A 16,037-nucleotide genomic window follows, 5' to 3' on the forward strand; every position below is an offset into this window, starting at 1 on the left:
GACGGACCTCTGGTCTAATCCAGCACAGACATTGCTCTGTTCCTGTGTCAGCATGTGGTGCTCAGACTGACGCTGTATTGTGAGAAGCAGATTGAGATGCGTGAGCTCGACAGGCAGAAGAAGGAAGAATCAATGGCTCAGCAGACACAGGTTCAGAGACGAGGCTCTGAACGTGTATTGCTTCTGACTTCTTCAGTGAGTCATCTGTAATTGTGCTCCATGTCAGAGGACTTAGTCACAGCCTTATTTGCTGAAAGTAATATTTTTAGCTCTATTTCTTCAAAATAACGGTGATATTTTTATGTTTTTGAAGTGAGTTCAGGGCTATGACACGTTGTTTTTTTTTCAAAGAGAATTAATGTATATTTTGCACGGGCGGATTAGTGATGTTCCAGCTACTGTATTATATGTCTTCCTAAAATAAGAACCGCTGGAAATTCTTTTCAGTTCTATGCAAATAGAATGAGCTGAGCTTTAGTAAATTATTTTTTTGCTTGTAAGTGAAGTGCCAGAATTTTCTGTCATTAATTATAGTAAAGAAGATATAGCCTGTCATTTTAAAGTTTACATCTAATAGACTATTTAACTTCCTATAACTCTTATATATTTTTCTTCTTTTTGTTCCACCTATGTCCCACTGCTTTTTATTTGGCACAACTGTTTAAAATCTCTCATCTTATGTTGGTAGATGTAATTATAGAGCTGAAATGTGTGTTGATGTAAATTATGCTATCTCCTCTCACTACTCTGTTTATCTTTATGGTGAGCTTCTTTTAAACACATTTATTTTTATGCATTTGTTAATTTGAACATTGCAGGGTACTTTCATTGCTCGGGCATTGAATGTGTGAAGGACATGCACAAGAATCTCCAGTTAATTGGGAGTTCCGTGTGTTAATCCTTGCAGATAACACAGGAAAATGTCCCCTGAACGGCTAGTTATGTCCACTCCAGGGGTTTAGATACATCTTGGGTTATGTGTAAGAAAGCCTTTGGTTGTATACACAGAATTGAGGTGAAATTGAGAAGCCTCATTTAAAAGAGGTATTCAAGCAAGGGATCAAACTCCATTAACAGCTGTAACAATGCAATTGCTTCGGAGTTAGAAGAAAGAGGAAATTCCTGAGGGCTTTTAATGAATTTCTGGTTGTAGAGAACACCATCTTTGGTAGGAGGGACTTGACTGGCCCTCCCTGTCATGCTGCTTTATTATCTGATTGTGATGTACACTTTGTCAACTGTGGTGAAATGTTTGATGTGGCACTTCAGTGTGAATCGCAACTGCTGAAGCAGTACCTCCAGCGCTGCTGTGCCCCTTGCATAATTGAAATACTCCAGACTCTAGCAGGATATAATTTTAAGGACGTTATTTTCTTTAGTTCTTACGTCTTTTATTTATTATTGGTGCCAGTTCTGATTTTCTTTTTTACCTACTTCTGAAGTCAAACATGAAAAAGAACTGTATGATGATCAATCCCAAGTCCAGCCTGGGGTCACTGAAAATCTAGTGACATTATCAGTTGTTTTTGACAACACCAGAGTTGAGAACGGCTTAATTTCCCGGCACCTCCTTTGATTATCGAGTGGCTCCCATCATCCCGAAATGCGGTACTAGCAATTTGGCTCTGTCCTTTTTCCATTTGCGTGCAGAGGCACCGCTCTCCCAAGAACTGTCGTAACAACAACAACAACCAAAATCTATAAAAACAAGGTAGAAGTTTACTCATTTATTATGCTTCTTATAGATTATTCTGTAGGGTGAAAAAAATGCATGAAAAGATTTTCCTCATAGGCTGACGACAGGTTCATGCACGCTTAGCTACTGTTTCGACACACCATTTACAGTCTCTCTGCAGGAGGTGACCCGGTGCAGTAGATGGCACCCTATCCTTCGATTTCCCACTTAAGCTATCACTAAAGCCCCAGAACGGGTACAGTTACGGGATCCGTCACTGAAACGGATTCGGGCAGCGCGGAGGTACCTGCCGTCCCGGAGGGCGGGCAGGACAGCGGCGGCCTTTTGGTATTTTCTGGAGGGGCTCTGCCCGCCCCCCCCCGAGCGGTCCCTTCGCCGGCCGGCCTCTCAGCTCTGCGCCTTCCCGCCGCCTTTTTGTTTCCTATTCATTCCCTGTTTTATTTATTTCGCGTAAGCCACCGTCGTTCCTAACGAGCCGTCAGCCGCGGGAAGGGGAGCTCCGCAGCGGCGGGCGGGCGGGCGGCGGTGGTCCCCCGCAGCCCCTCACCCGGGGGGCGGTGGCGGCGGCGGGGGTGTGCGGGCGGTGCCCCCCCTGCGGGGCAGGGCGGCGGGCGGGGCCCGGCGCGGTGCGGCGCGGCGCGGCGCGGCGCGGCGGGGCGGGCGGCGGCGGCGGTGTTAAGGGCCGGGGCGGCCGCGCTTGTTGCGGGTCGGCGGCGCTGGCTGCGGGTCGGCGGGGCATGCCCCGGGGCTAGCGCGGAGAGGGGCGCCAGCGGGAGCGGCCGCCGCCATGGGGCGGTACTCGGGGAAGACGTGCCGCCTCATCTTCATGCTGGTGCTCACCGTCGGCTTCTTCGTGGCCGAGCTGGTGTCGGGCTACCTGGGCAACTCCATCGCGCTGGTGTCCGACTCCTTCAACATGCTCTCGGACCTCATCTCCCTCTGTGTGGGCCTCTCCACGGGGCGCATCGCCCGCCGCAGCCGCCGGGGCCCCCGGGCCACCTACGGCTACAGCCGCGCCGAAGCAGTGGGGGCCCTCAGCAACGCCGTCTTCCTCACCGCCCTCTGCTTCACCATCTTCGTGGAGGCCATCCTCCGCCTGGCCCGGCCCGAGCCCATCGACGACGCCCAGCTGGTGCTCATTGTCGGCACCCTCGGCCTCGCTGTCAACCTCGTGGGGCTCCTCGTCTTCCAGGACTGGGGCGCCTGCTGCCGCCACCATCGTCGTCGCCGCCAGTCGCCCGCCCCATCACCTGCTGCCACCGCGCTGCCAGCTGTGCCCAGCAGTGCCCCAACGGGGCAGGAGGATGAAGCAGGTGCCTTTCGGCTGCATCCTCGCCGCCTCGCCTTGCCATCCTCATGTCCTGCACGTCTCCCTGCCCCTCGCACCCTTCCCCATCCCTCCCTGTCCCCGCTTTCCCTCCTGTTTGCCCTCGGGACCCGCCGAGCTGCGGGAACCATCCTCTGGGCCCTTTTGTAGCCCCAAACCCACCCGTGGGCTCCGGGGAATTTCACTAAGCTGCCTTGGACACCCACCAACTCTTTCACCTTGTACTTTACACTGGTGTCCCCTTTGGACAGGGGAGGGAGGTGCTGCTCAAATAGCTGCATGGAAAATGTTTTGGCTTGTTTTCTTTAGGGTTTGTTGTTTGTTTTTTTTTTTTTTTTTGCTTGTAATCTCTGAAATAAGTTGGTTTTGAGAAGGATGATGTTTTTTCTGTTTGTAGAACTTATACACAACACAGCGTTTCTTCTTTGAATGCAGGTGATTCACCAAATGACCAAAAGAGCCCTGAAGAGGGGCCTGAGAAGAAAAAAGAGAAAAAATCTGAAGCGTTGAACATCAGAGGTACAGCAGGGGGGTATATTGCTAATACTGTATTAACTTTAAATGCTTTCTGATTTCCATTTCAGATTTTTTTTTTCTCAAATATGAGCAAAAGCCCAGCGCTCTTCTATGTATATGGACACAGTTATCTTTAGCAGAAGGGTTTTGGTTGTATGAAATGGCATAGATGACAAAAAAATTGTGTGATGCTACTTTGGCTCCAAGTGTGTTTACATTTTGATTTTAGTTCTTTAGAAGACTGCAGCTGAACTTTTTGGAAAGGAGACAAAGCCTCTTGCACTAAGCTTGAGTCACTAGAGGCCTTATAAGAAGGTAAAGCAGATATCAATGAGGTGCTTCTTTGGGTGTCACTGCTGTAGTACTTGAGCAGTTTTCAACTTTAAAATGCTTTTGGGCAGAAAGCAGAATTTCTTTAAAACTCGAGGTTAACCATGTTTTGTAGTCAGCACGAGGAGAAAGGTGCTGAAACTGGTGCTTCAGCACAGTGTTTTGCCAGGTCCTTGAACTGTGAACCTGCCCCTGAGAGAGTGTGACAGTATCAGCCCTTCTTACGTAGAGCTTGGCAGGTCACTGTGTATCTGCAGAGTGAAATAAATCAACCAAGTGTCTCTTTCCCTGTCTGTATAGGTGTTTATATGCATGCACCTTTACATACCTATTCTGAGCAGTGTCAAAAGCAGGTACCTTTCAGTATATTAAACATTGAGTTTGTCCCTCAAGGGAAGGGCTGCCAGAAAGCTGAAACAGGATGGTAATTTCAGGCTTCTTATGGTCACCTATCAGCATCTGATATTCCTCCGAACTTGTGTGAATTGGCATCACGTGAATTAATCTTAAAGAGGTTGACATGGCAGTCAGGCACCTGGGGTTCAGTTGTTTGGTTTTTTTTTTGGTTCTGTGTCTATCTGTCAGTCTTTCAAAAGTGTTTTCAGTCTTACACAAATGTGTCTGTAAGGGAAGACACTTTGGAAATCAAATCATGTGCCAGAGCCACAATACTTTCCTGAACTTCTAGAAATTGATGTCACTGGATATTATGGCATTATAGTGGTAAGATTACTGGAGCAGGAAAAGCAAACCATCACTTTCAGGGATGGAGAAGAGAAGGGTAAGAAGCCGATGAGTGTATTTTAGGGAAGACCTTACTTGCCTCAACAACAATGCTTAGGCATAATGATGCTGGAAACTTTCAAATACGTCTGAAGGATAAGGAGTTTTGTATTGGTTATTTTAAGATACCTGTCATCTTTAACTTTTAAAAAGAGCCTTTTTCTCTAAGTGCCACTTTAACTTTAGTCTGTCATCTTTGCAAAATCTTTTTTTATTGTCCTTACAAATATTCTTTGTCTCTTTAGCCAGTGTTACAGATACGTCTTTAAAATTCTGATTTGAAATCTGTGTTTTTTCTTTGCTGTTGTAAGTTATTTGTATAGCTATACTTACTTCATAATCACTTGACAAAAAATTCTGTACATTATAGAATCAGAGCCTCCCTGAAAAGCATGGCTGGACAAAATGGATTGGTAGAGGAATTGGTTCCTTGATTTTTAAAAGTGGTAGGAACAGGAATCCAGTCATTCTGCCTGAGTTAATTATTGTAGTGTAAAATTATCCCTTTTACTTCTTGAGTATATGCAGAGTATTTCAGACTTTCCAACACAAGCTGCTGGAAATTATGTGTTACCTATGGTCTTGCCATACTGACTTTATTTACTAAAAATCCATTTTCAGTTCTATTTTATAACCATAGCTTTAGGGGGTCTATAGGGAAACGGGTTCATTTCTGTCTAGGCCTTCATTATGTGATACGTAATCAAGATGTATATATTAACCATGTTAATAATGTAAAATAAGCATTTTCAAATTCCACATTCTCAATTCATAATTTGTCATAATTCTGACATGCTTACTGTTTTTTCTTAATTCAAAAGAAGACTTTCTGAAACATTTTCCTGTTCTTTTTAAGCTGTTAGTTAGTTGCTTTGGCAGTTGCATCCCGCCTCTCCCTCTTGTTCGTGCAGTAGCTGATAGCCCATGCTGAATCGGGATTATTTGTAAGTGAAAAGGAAACACTGCAACACTGTTAGGAGGAGTAAAGCCCTGTGGGAGTCTGCCAAATGGGGCAGAACATGCCTGACTCCAACAGAAAGGACTGTGCTCGCTGGAAGTTTGTACTTTCTTATCTGACACAAGTGATTCAGTGGAGCTCTGGTGGTTATTGCCTTCCTTTCTCACACTGAAGATCAATGTTCATGCGAAGAGCTGGCAGGAAACGGCAGCACAACCATGGCTCTAGATCTAATCCAGTGTCCAGCATCACCAGTCAAAAGTCTTATTAAACCTTGAGACAAAAGTCTTTGCTGTGTTGTTAATGAGTTTCAGAGCCTTTTACAGCTTCTTCAGCCCAGAGGATGTGATTAAATTGGAGTGAAGCTCTTGAAAGTGCTCGTCATAGGGATTTTAAAAGGAGATGTCCATTTTATTGCCTCGTAGGCTCCAAATAAAATGTATTGGCAAAGAAATTAACTTAATATATTTAGAGATGTTATGAATTAGGCATGGGCTGGGATGAAGTCTGAGTCTGAACAGTAAAGACTGACAAAACTGGAGTGCATTTGAGCAATGGTGGGAAGAGGGAAGATTATGTAAAGTAGTCAAAAAGAAAAAGGAGTTCTTAGATTATTGTAACTTTATAGCAAGAAGATTACTTTGGTCATCGTAGTTGAAAGGGCAGCTAAAAATGTATTATTACAACAGCCTGTTTGGTGTCTTTACCTTTTGTGCAAGAACATATCTATAGATGTAAAAAGTGGTACCCAGCATTCCTCTCAATTTAGAGTAGTCCAGGCACATATTAAACTGTGGCATCCATGTCACTGACTTTCAGACCAGATTCTGATTATTATTTTTTTTTTTTTAGGATCTAAGGGCTAGTAGCCTTGGTGGGACAAAGTTTAATATGACTAGTAATCAAGCTTGATCCAAAAATTGGAGTTTGAAGGTGTTTGGAGCCATAGGAATGGGCTTACTTAGGTAATTTTTCAGATTTCAAAAGTGTCATAGACGCTGATGGAGGAGGAGAACTGTTACTGGGGGTGGTCTGTGGCTCTCTTAGCTTCCATGGTAGAATGGATAGATTTAGTCACCAATTTTTAATTGAGATATAATGTGCCAGGATCTCTTAATAATCCGCAGGCATTTAAGCAAACACATTTTACGTTGCCATGGCATTGCAGTTGGACCACAGTTGCTAGCATACCCTACATGTTTAATAATGCATCCCTCTTAAGAGCTGTAGTTCAGAGTTGGTATTTCCCTTGCTGTTTTCTTCTGAAAGCCGTTACTGAAAACTTTGATTATGATGTTACTGCTTGGAATATTGCATTTTTCATGTCAAGTAGAACAGATTTGAAAAATGTAGCTTTACTCCTCCCCCCCCAAAAAAAAACCCAAACAAACAAACAAACAAACCCCCCAACAAAATAACAACACAGTAATGGAAATTGTGCCATTTCTTTCAGGTGTTCTTTTGCATGTTATGGGAGATGCACTTGGATCTGTAGTTGTGGTAGTTGCCGCTACAATCTTCCAGATACTTCCTCTGGAGAATGCTCCATGTAATTGGCAGTGCTACATCGATCCAAGCCTGACAATAATTATGGTGTTCATCATCTTGTCTTCTGCATTCCCGCTTATCAAAGAGACCTCAACTATTTTGTTGCAGATGGTTCCCAAAGGTGTTAATATGCAACTACTGAGTAAGTCAGATTTATTGTTGAAATGCTATTAATTTTAATGATATATTTCAATGCATATGTTATTTCTGAAGTGACACGTTTGGATTATTTACTTGTAATAGCTCTAAATTCTCAAGAACCGTGAGAAACAGTCACATGCCTGTGTCCTAGCAACATGACTCAAATCTCTGTGGATTAGTTAAGGCATGCATTTTGAGAATGTAGTACTCCAACAGTACATCAAAAATACCAGGTCTTGAGCTGTTAATGCTTTGTGTGGGGTGTTTGTGAAAGAAACAACACTAAATTACAATATTTCTGAACCCTGCACCGGCTTCTTCCAAAACAGCTTAAAAATTTCCATCAAGGTTGGTTAACTGTGTAGCTCTCTGACATTGTCCACACTGGTTAATTGTGGGGTAGCACTGATTATTTCTGGAATTCCACCATACTCGGGGCTAAAGAAACCAGAAGATGTGTGGGTTTGGCCAAGGATGTGGTGCTCTAACCTTGCTTCTATGAATGGCTGGTAAACGGCCATTAAGGAGCCTGAGGGACGGGGTGAACCCAAAAGAATGGGTGGTCTGCTTGTGTGGTTGTCTGGAAGTTGAACAAAAGGCAGCTGGGAGTAGGCGTATTTATTAAGTACAGCTCTTTCAAAAAGATAGTTTGGAGACTGCTGCTTTCGGATAGGGCTCTTAATGGGAAAGCTAGTAATTAGCCAGTACACCAAAGCCTCTAATATCTTTCTCTTAACGTTTTCCAGCTGACAGACTAGCTCGTGTACCAGGGGTTAGCAGCCTTCATGAAGTGCATGTTTGGGAGCTTGCAGGTGGGAAGAATATTGCTACTCTTCATATCAAGTGTCAAACCCCTGCTGATTACCAAGATGCTGCTTATCAAATACGGAAGGTTTTCCACGAAACAGGGATCCATTCTGTGACCATCCAGCCTGAGTACGTTGACCACAAGACCTCCCAGCTACTGTGCAGCTCACCATGCATCTCAAAAGCTTGTGACTCTCAGCTGTGCTGCAGTCAGCGGGAGCACCCCCTGGCTAAAACTAATGGCTACACTGAGAAAAAAGATAGTTGCCTTTCTGCACAGCATAAAGACAATGGTTCAAGTAAAAATGATACTGAAATCCCTATCGAGTACCCACAGGTAGAGGATGGCATTCAAAATGTGAAAAATTATGGTGTGTCTGATGACAAATCACAGTTGAGCAGTACACGACTTTAAGCAATTCCCTCTGTGTAATGTTTTCACAGAACAAACATATCCCGGCTGGGAAGGGGGTCATCAGTGGCTGAAGCTGACGTTGGCGTGGCAAAAAGATTTCTGTGCTTTAGCTGTAAACCAAAATACACCTAAAAACCCGTTTTATCTGAAATAAGGATTAATATTTCCATGAAGGGTGTTGCATTCATCTAAGATTTTTCTGATACAGCCTAACCCAGTTCCTTACCAAACTGTGTGTGAATTTCTGTTGTAAGAGTGGATGAGGTGTATTGCTGTCTGCACTGATGCTTACATTTAATGGCGAGTGGCACTGGGAATGCAACTCTGGCCTTTTCTGATGAAGTGAGCTCTTTCCTGAAAGCCCTGTGGCCAGTTAACGATTGTACTGGGCTGAAGTACTGTGTATTTATAAAGGCCTTCAGTAGAGATGCTTTACTGATCTTTAAAACCCATTTTTGCATAGACAGTTCATTTTTAACAGTGATGCTTGTGCTTGTGGCCATTGGGGTTTGTGAATGAAATTTAGAGTGTCTAAGGGGGAAGGGAAGCACTCAGGAATTTTGAGTTGCATTATTTTCTTGATTGACTCTTGTATTTAGGGACAGAGCAGAAGCTGGTTTTGCTTCTCTACTAGTAATACTGGAGTCCTAGCCTAATCACAGATAAGTATGCTAAAGAATAGCTTTCTTGTCATGATAGCAAAGAAATACTTATTAATGTTGTCTGTACTGAATCTAGCAAATGGAAATGCAGGCAGTCATCCAGTTAACTTTTATCTTGTTCGCTGTTGTGATTGTACAACTCAGTCTCTTTTATTATTTTATTTTCCTCCTGACAACAGAAGTTATAATAGCCATGGTCTTAATTCATCATTGTGCGAGATGATTGCAGTATCCTCTGTCATTATTCATGCTGAATAAATAAGCTAATATGTTTATTATGAACAGTTAAAATCCTGCAGTTATATTATTAAGACACAATTTAATATTGTATTAATTAAGAAGTCCCTTTAAAGTTTTATATGCAATGTTATCACATGGAGGAAGCTTTAAAAACAAAACGAAAACCCAACACAGGTAATTTTTCCTTGTTTAGTCCTGATTATTTCTTGCTGATTTATTGTAAAGGTCTAAGTCTTCCCCTCCTCCCTGCCCATCCTCCCCGTGCCCAATAGTGTATTTCAAAGTGTATGTAGTGAAGCAATTCCTTTATCTCTTTGCTGCTATTTCTTTTTGAAAAGCATGCAAGGGTGCTCTAAAGAAAACAAGATGATGTGCCCTGTCACCAGTGCTGGATTTAGGTCAGGTCTGTTCTCCAAGTTTTTAGGAGAGGAAACCCACTATCTAATCCACAGGGTGTGTAGTTCTTAGCCTCAACAGCTATACAGACCAGATCCAGAAGCTTTCAAATACATTCTGCTGTCAAAAGCAGTCTTTCAAGGGTCTGTGTGGCCTGGGCTGGCTATTTTATTCATCTGTTTATGGGGACACCTCTATAAAATAGTGGTGTCTTTACCTCAGTGACACTTTAACAGAAAGGGAAAATTGATTTCCTGCCTGGGCTGGGAAAATAGCAGGGCCGCCTTGTAAGGCTGGCTTGAAAGCAGCCAACTCCTTATTAATAAGGACAATTACGTTAAGTCAATGAATATTAAAACACACAGCAGGCTGTTTTGCTGGTTGGAAAATTGTATTTACTGAAGCAGTGATTGCAGCCTAAATAGCCCATTTCTAGATTTGTAGTTGCCCCTTTTGAACAGATTCTTGGGTGAATTAATATATTTTGTAGCCTTCCATCTTAGGTTTGTTACATAAATAAGCTATCTGTTAGTATAATCGAAAGCTTAATCCTCCAGTCAGTTTCATTCTGTTGGCAGCAGCAGACGTGAAAGCAGCAGGATCTCGCTTGGCGTTATTGCACGAATTAGTGTAAATCAGGAAACATTGTAAGAATTGCCCTGTCTGTTGAAAGTATGTAGCATAAAGGAAGACAGCCCTTTCTTCTGTTCTCTTTGTCCTTTTTTTCATCTGAGGTGATGTTTTACATGTAAATAACAAATATATTTGTAGGTTTTTTTGAGAACTGGAATAGAAAGCTCCCAAAATAACAACAAAGTCTATGGGAAAATTTGCTTACCGGTTATCCTCTAAAACAAGCACCCTTTCATAGTTACGCATTTGTGTCTTACATCAGGTAATCTTTTTATACATACATTTTATTAAATGGCTGAAAGGTGGGATGGCAGTATTGTTTACTCTGGAATTAGAGAACACTAGTATGTGTAGCATTGGGGCATTTGGCAAAATAGACCATCTTTTTCTTTATCCTTCCAGTGTTTCTTAGAACTGTGGTTATCTATTTTTTTAAGGTTTTGAAAGTGTTGTAACATGAAAATATAATGAAGTAACATTCTTAAACTTCTTGTCTGGTTGAATGTACTGTAATTGTTGCCTGTGGATAAATAGGAGAATACCAGGGATTATAGAAATCTTTAGGTCTAGAAAACAAGCAGATTTAAAATTTGCTTTATTACTTAAGCAAGCAAAACCAACAGAGCTGTATTATTGATGAGGTGAATCTGCATTTTATGTGTAGGGACTTTCAGGGTACGCAGCTAAGGTTTCTGACCCGGTATCCTTGCCTTCCTTTGAGTCCTACAGCAACATATTTTTCTCCTCTGTTTTAAGTGGGGCACAACTAAGCTCTACTGGGTGGCCCCTCTCTACTTTTGTAGAAGACTTCATTCCACTCAGTGTCTATTTGGTATTGGTTTATCTCTCTTCAGTTCTTGGCATATCTCTTCTAATTCTCTTGAAGTACGCTCACCTTGTTTTGAAATGCAGTGTATTTCAGTATTTGGCCTTATCTGTGGGCACTTGTTCTAAATTCAGTTTTGTAGCATATTGCACTGTCATTAAAAATCCCTTCTCTGGCCTCTTTAGCTTAATTGCTTTTCCCCCCTCCAATTCAGTAATGTAAAATTTCTCATGATTGCAGATTGATTGTGCTACCCTGTCCTCTTCAATTACTCCCTTCTGATTGCACCATTATGGCATTCAGTTTCTCTTGTGGTGGTTGTCCCCCATCTGTCCATCACTGTCCGTAGCAAAAGAAATCTGCTTAAAAGACAGGTGATTTTCAACCAGTTGTCCAGTTTATGTGGCCCTCTGATCCATAACCATTCATACACGTGACAAAGTTGTATGACGACTAAACATTTGCTAGCCTTGGCAGATAGTTTTGGAGCAAGAGGGAAATCTGGAATAAATTAACATGGCATTGAATGCAAAAGAAATTTACTGGCCTTCATCAGTTGTGGGCCTTTCTTTAAAGCAAATTCATGTTTTTGTCACCTCTTCATATGTTATCCTTTAACCAAACGCGTCAATTTGATAGTTAATGTTCCCTTCTCCTGTAAGTCTCTAAATGCAGATCTTGCCTTTGCTCTTCTATGTAAAGAAAAATAACTGATGCTATTTTTAGGAGTGTTGCTTCTGTGTTACCAAGTTTTCAGTTGACTTCCTTCTCCTTGTGTTCTTCGAGATACTTGTTTTGACTTGTACTGCCACTGCGGTTTTTTTCCTCTTAATGTTTTTCTTATTCTTTGTCTCATCAATAAAAGCAGTATCATTTTGCTAGCCTGATCGTGCTGATGTACCTGTAATACAGTTTAGAAATACCTCTTTTATGCACTGGCTTAATTTTTGCACTCCACTTTATTGAAATTCACCTGCTTTCACTATATGATACACTTTACCATCGCAAAACACTTTTTGACCTTGTTTAGTTCTTTCTATTCTTTCCCCCTCCCCTACCTGATTATAATGCTTACCATCCTGAATGCTCCCTTTTTTCCTGAACTTTGAAGGGAATATGCCAGCATCTGTATTTTTCCAAAGTGAAGTTCATCACCCAAGGTCTATGGATGGCTTGATGTGAGTTACTCCAGGGACTGTTTTGTCTCCTGTGATCCGTGTGGAAGTGTTGTCTAAGTAGTCTTCCTGACATATAAATATATATATATATATATTTATATATATTTAAATTCTTTATAAACACTCCACCTGAACCAGCTTTTTAAAGAAAGTTGGTTTCTAAGCCTGAAAAGGTATAATGAAATCACAAGGGTTCGTTAGTCATTAGCATCTTTGGGGAAATTTGGATCACTAACTGGAAAGCAGACAAGAAGGACGTTTCTGAAAAGATAATCCAAACACTATGAAGATTTCCATAGGTTCTACTACTTACTCTGCTGTACAGTGGAAGCACTTTCTATGTTAAATACTGTATTTAAACAGTGATACCTTGGCAAAAGGATATCACTGTATAAAGTTGTTACATTTATGGAGTTGTGTTGCTTAAACGTTTCCTTCAGTTTTTCTGTTCATTATGTGATTTAAATAATGTGCCAAAATGTAATTTCCATGGTTACTGAATCAATGAATGGAAAATCTCACTGTGGTTTTACTAACTATTAGTGAAAAATTACTTGAAGTTTTATGTACAGTTAAATTTTTTCAAAATGAAGTTTGAATGTCTTGTAAATAAAGTGTATTTTTAAATAAACCCATTGTTCTGAGCTTGATTTACATTAGCAATAGGGAGCTTGTGTCAGTTTGGATAATTTTAAGACCTTTGCATGAGTAAAGTTTGCTCTTAACGTGAGTTTGTTAATGTCAGTATTAAAACTGCACACTCCGAATCTTTTCCTTCTTATCCTAAAGTGGTGGTTTTCAACATTTATTAATCCAGGCATCACCTTGTCTCTTTGAAAAGAAATCCCAGAATCACTTGGGCAGCATTGCTGTGATAGTTTTCATGTACAACCAGTAACACTTAGATTGTGACTGTAATGCTGACCATCAGCTCTCCAGAGAAGGCACTGGAGCACCCCTGGAGGTTTGTGGCTGAACTTGTCTCTGCTAAAGTGCAATCAAAATGTAGTGCTATTAAAGTGTGGTCCCTTGCTGTGATGGGTTTATTTTCTTCTTTGAGGCACAGAGACCAATTGGTATTGAAGAGCTTGCATCTGTGCTAGTAAAATACCATCCACTTCAAAAGAGGGTGGCTCCATGCTGATGGCTAGCTGACATTAGGTCCTTGACTCCGGGCTGTGCCTGGGAATGGCTTGGGGGAGCAGTAATTGCCACAGGCCACAAAATGCTCTGACAGTTTACTAATACAGATGCTCACGGTTCATCCCTAGGCACCATCTAATTTGCTAATACTGATGAGGCCCTCGGTCCCTGAGCCTCTGCGCTGTTTCGCAAGGCAGCAGTGCCTGCAGACAGAAAAGGAGATGAAGCTGGTGGTGGTTTCTTGGGATCTGGGCTTGAAAGGTTTCCTCTCCTTCCACACCTACAGCATGCTGTATCACTGTGCAGGGCGAGCTGGGAGGGGAAAGGCTGCCTGGATCGGCAGTGCAGTCAGCAGATAATGCTATCATCGCCGCTGCTTGCATGGCTCTGGAAACAAAAGGCGCCAGGCAAATGGCACGTCCGTTATGGCACTGCACTTTGCTTTACCGCCTTCCAGTCCTAGTACATTTATTTATTTATTTCCGCATTCACCCACGTTTAATGAAGCTCTGTAGCTGTTTTATCACATATCACTGATCACCCTGTTGTGAAGGGATGGAAATAGAACTATCTCAAGAAGCTTCGGGATACATATGGGAAAATGAAGCCATAAAGACATTATGGTAAAGTCATTGAAATGGCACAGTAGGTCCACAGCCTAGTATAAAGTTTTCTAAGCAAGGGATTGCATAATTCAAGTGATAGAAAACAACCATTTTTTTCAATATACACCTTAAAAATTAAACTTGTAAAAAGCATCTGATGTGGATGAGCTGATCCCCGAAGTTTTAAAACAGAAGTACAACAGGCGGTGGGAAATCAGCACGAGTGCCCTGACATCTTGCAGAACAGAACTTGCTTTAATTATCTATTTCTCTTTAAAACTGCCATATGAACTAGGGATGGTAGCCTTTCTGTGTACCCCGGGTACCTTCGCTTGCCTAAATTGTTCACAGAAAGTCTTTGCTTATTGGCACAGTCTGGCTGGAGAGCCCAGCAGCATGCAGGGCCTGCCCTGTGATAGGACACCTGCCAGCAGCACAGTACCTGCAGTTCTGGTGCTGGCTGTTGCATGCTTCAAACATTTGCACCCAAATCATTTTGGGGACATTGCCATCAGGGGATCACATTGCTACTCGTGAACATCTCTGGCGCTGTGTGATTTCTAAGAGTGTTAGTGAGTAGTTTGGTCAGCTGTGAATTGTCTGTGTGTAACTTGGTAAGTCACAGCAGAGGGAGATAATCAGGGCCCCCAAAATAATCGTGAGCCATTGCACGGTGCCGAGAGGAGCTGCTGCCCAGCCCTTGCTGAGGAGCACGAGGGTCCTGCTTCTTTCCCAGCTTGCCGTGGTGGAGCAGACCTGCCCCCGTTCTGCAGCAAAGGGTCTTCGTGCATCCCCTGGGATGAACTTCAGCTGCTGCCGGGGATGGATTTCCTGAAGCTTTTGGAGAGGGAAGAGTAGGAACCTGTGCAGCTCCCTCGGTGGCCCCAGAAACCCCGTTCTCTGAATAGCAGCTGTGTGTTCAAGCACAGTTTCTGAGGCCATCCAGAAGCGGGCAGTGGAGTATATGTCATCTTTCTGCCTCCTACTCCTGGATGCTTTTTATGTGGAGGGACGGGACTTACTTGGAAATGTGTTGAGGCTTTTTTACAGTTTCCCTTCGTTCCCATTGTCTCCAGACATGAGTTTTTTCATTTGTTTGCAGCAACTCTAATTTGCTTCTGCTCGTTAGTATCTGAAATATGAAACCTGATCTTAACCAACCAGCTCCTTACATTCACAGTTGCTGTTAAGTCCATCTACCCCTGAAAGTAATATTAGCACTTCTTTTATGCTAATAGGCTGTCACTGTGTGTCTGCACTGAAAAGAGAGAAAAAACCAAAGGCAGCGATCCCAAGGTATAGTTCTCCTAAGGACTATGAAGTTCCATAAATGAGGAAAAGGATTATGCTTCCGCCTGGTTGTAAGGCAGAGTACTGCTCCTCCAAGAAGCAAACTGATCTTTTCGGGTTAGTGGTGGACTGACGTGAAGGCTATTCCCAAAGCCTGCCTTTGGCAGACTGAGCGTTACTGTCCTTGTGGTTCTTTCAGCTTTGCCAGCCCAAGAAGGAAGAGATTCAGCTCCTGATGCAGGAACACAGGGGCAAATTATCTGCTGGTGGAAGTAAGCACAAGTGTGTTGGCTAGAAATAAGTTCTGGCTATTTTCACCAGCTGAAAATTCGTCTCTGTGTTCTGCTCTTCTCCACGTGGCAGGGAACTGGGATGCCCGCACAGCAAGGAGTTACACAGCGGCTCAGCAGTCACCTTAAGGGGACGAAAATTTATTTTTCTGTCTACAATGGCGATCTCCAGGGGCCATGGAGCAGTAAGGCAATGACACCCCACCCCCACCCCCGACAGTGGTGTTTGTTCCTGTGCACATATATATTATTT

The 16,037-nt window shown here is 42.7% G+C and overlaps 1 protein-coding gene across 1 annotated transcript; it reads left to right on the plus strand.

Annotated features, from left to right (window-relative positions):
• The first annotated feature begins 1,380 nt into the window (after nucleotides 1-1,380).
• Nucleotides 1,381-12,159, plus strand: SLC30A10 (solute carrier family 30 member 10). The gene is made up of 4 exons (XM_074579306.1): nucleotides 1,381-3,009; nucleotides 3,459-3,542; nucleotides 7,064-7,300; nucleotides 8,046-12,159. Exons 1-4 carry the CDS (start codon nucleotides 2,484-2,486, stop codon nucleotides 8,519-8,521), a joined length of 1,323 nt encoding a protein of 440 aa, XP_074435407.1. The 5' UTR covers nucleotides 1,381-2,483; the 3' UTR covers nucleotides 8,522-12,159.
• Nucleotides 12,160-16,037: the final 3,878 nt, after the last annotated feature.

The sequence above is a fragment of the Larus michahellis genome, chromosome 3, assembly GCF_964199755.1.
Source record: "Larus michahellis chromosome 3, bLarMic1.1, whole genome shotgun sequence".
NCBI lineage: Eukaryota > Metazoa > Chordata > Aves > Charadriiformes > Laridae > Larus > Larus michahellis.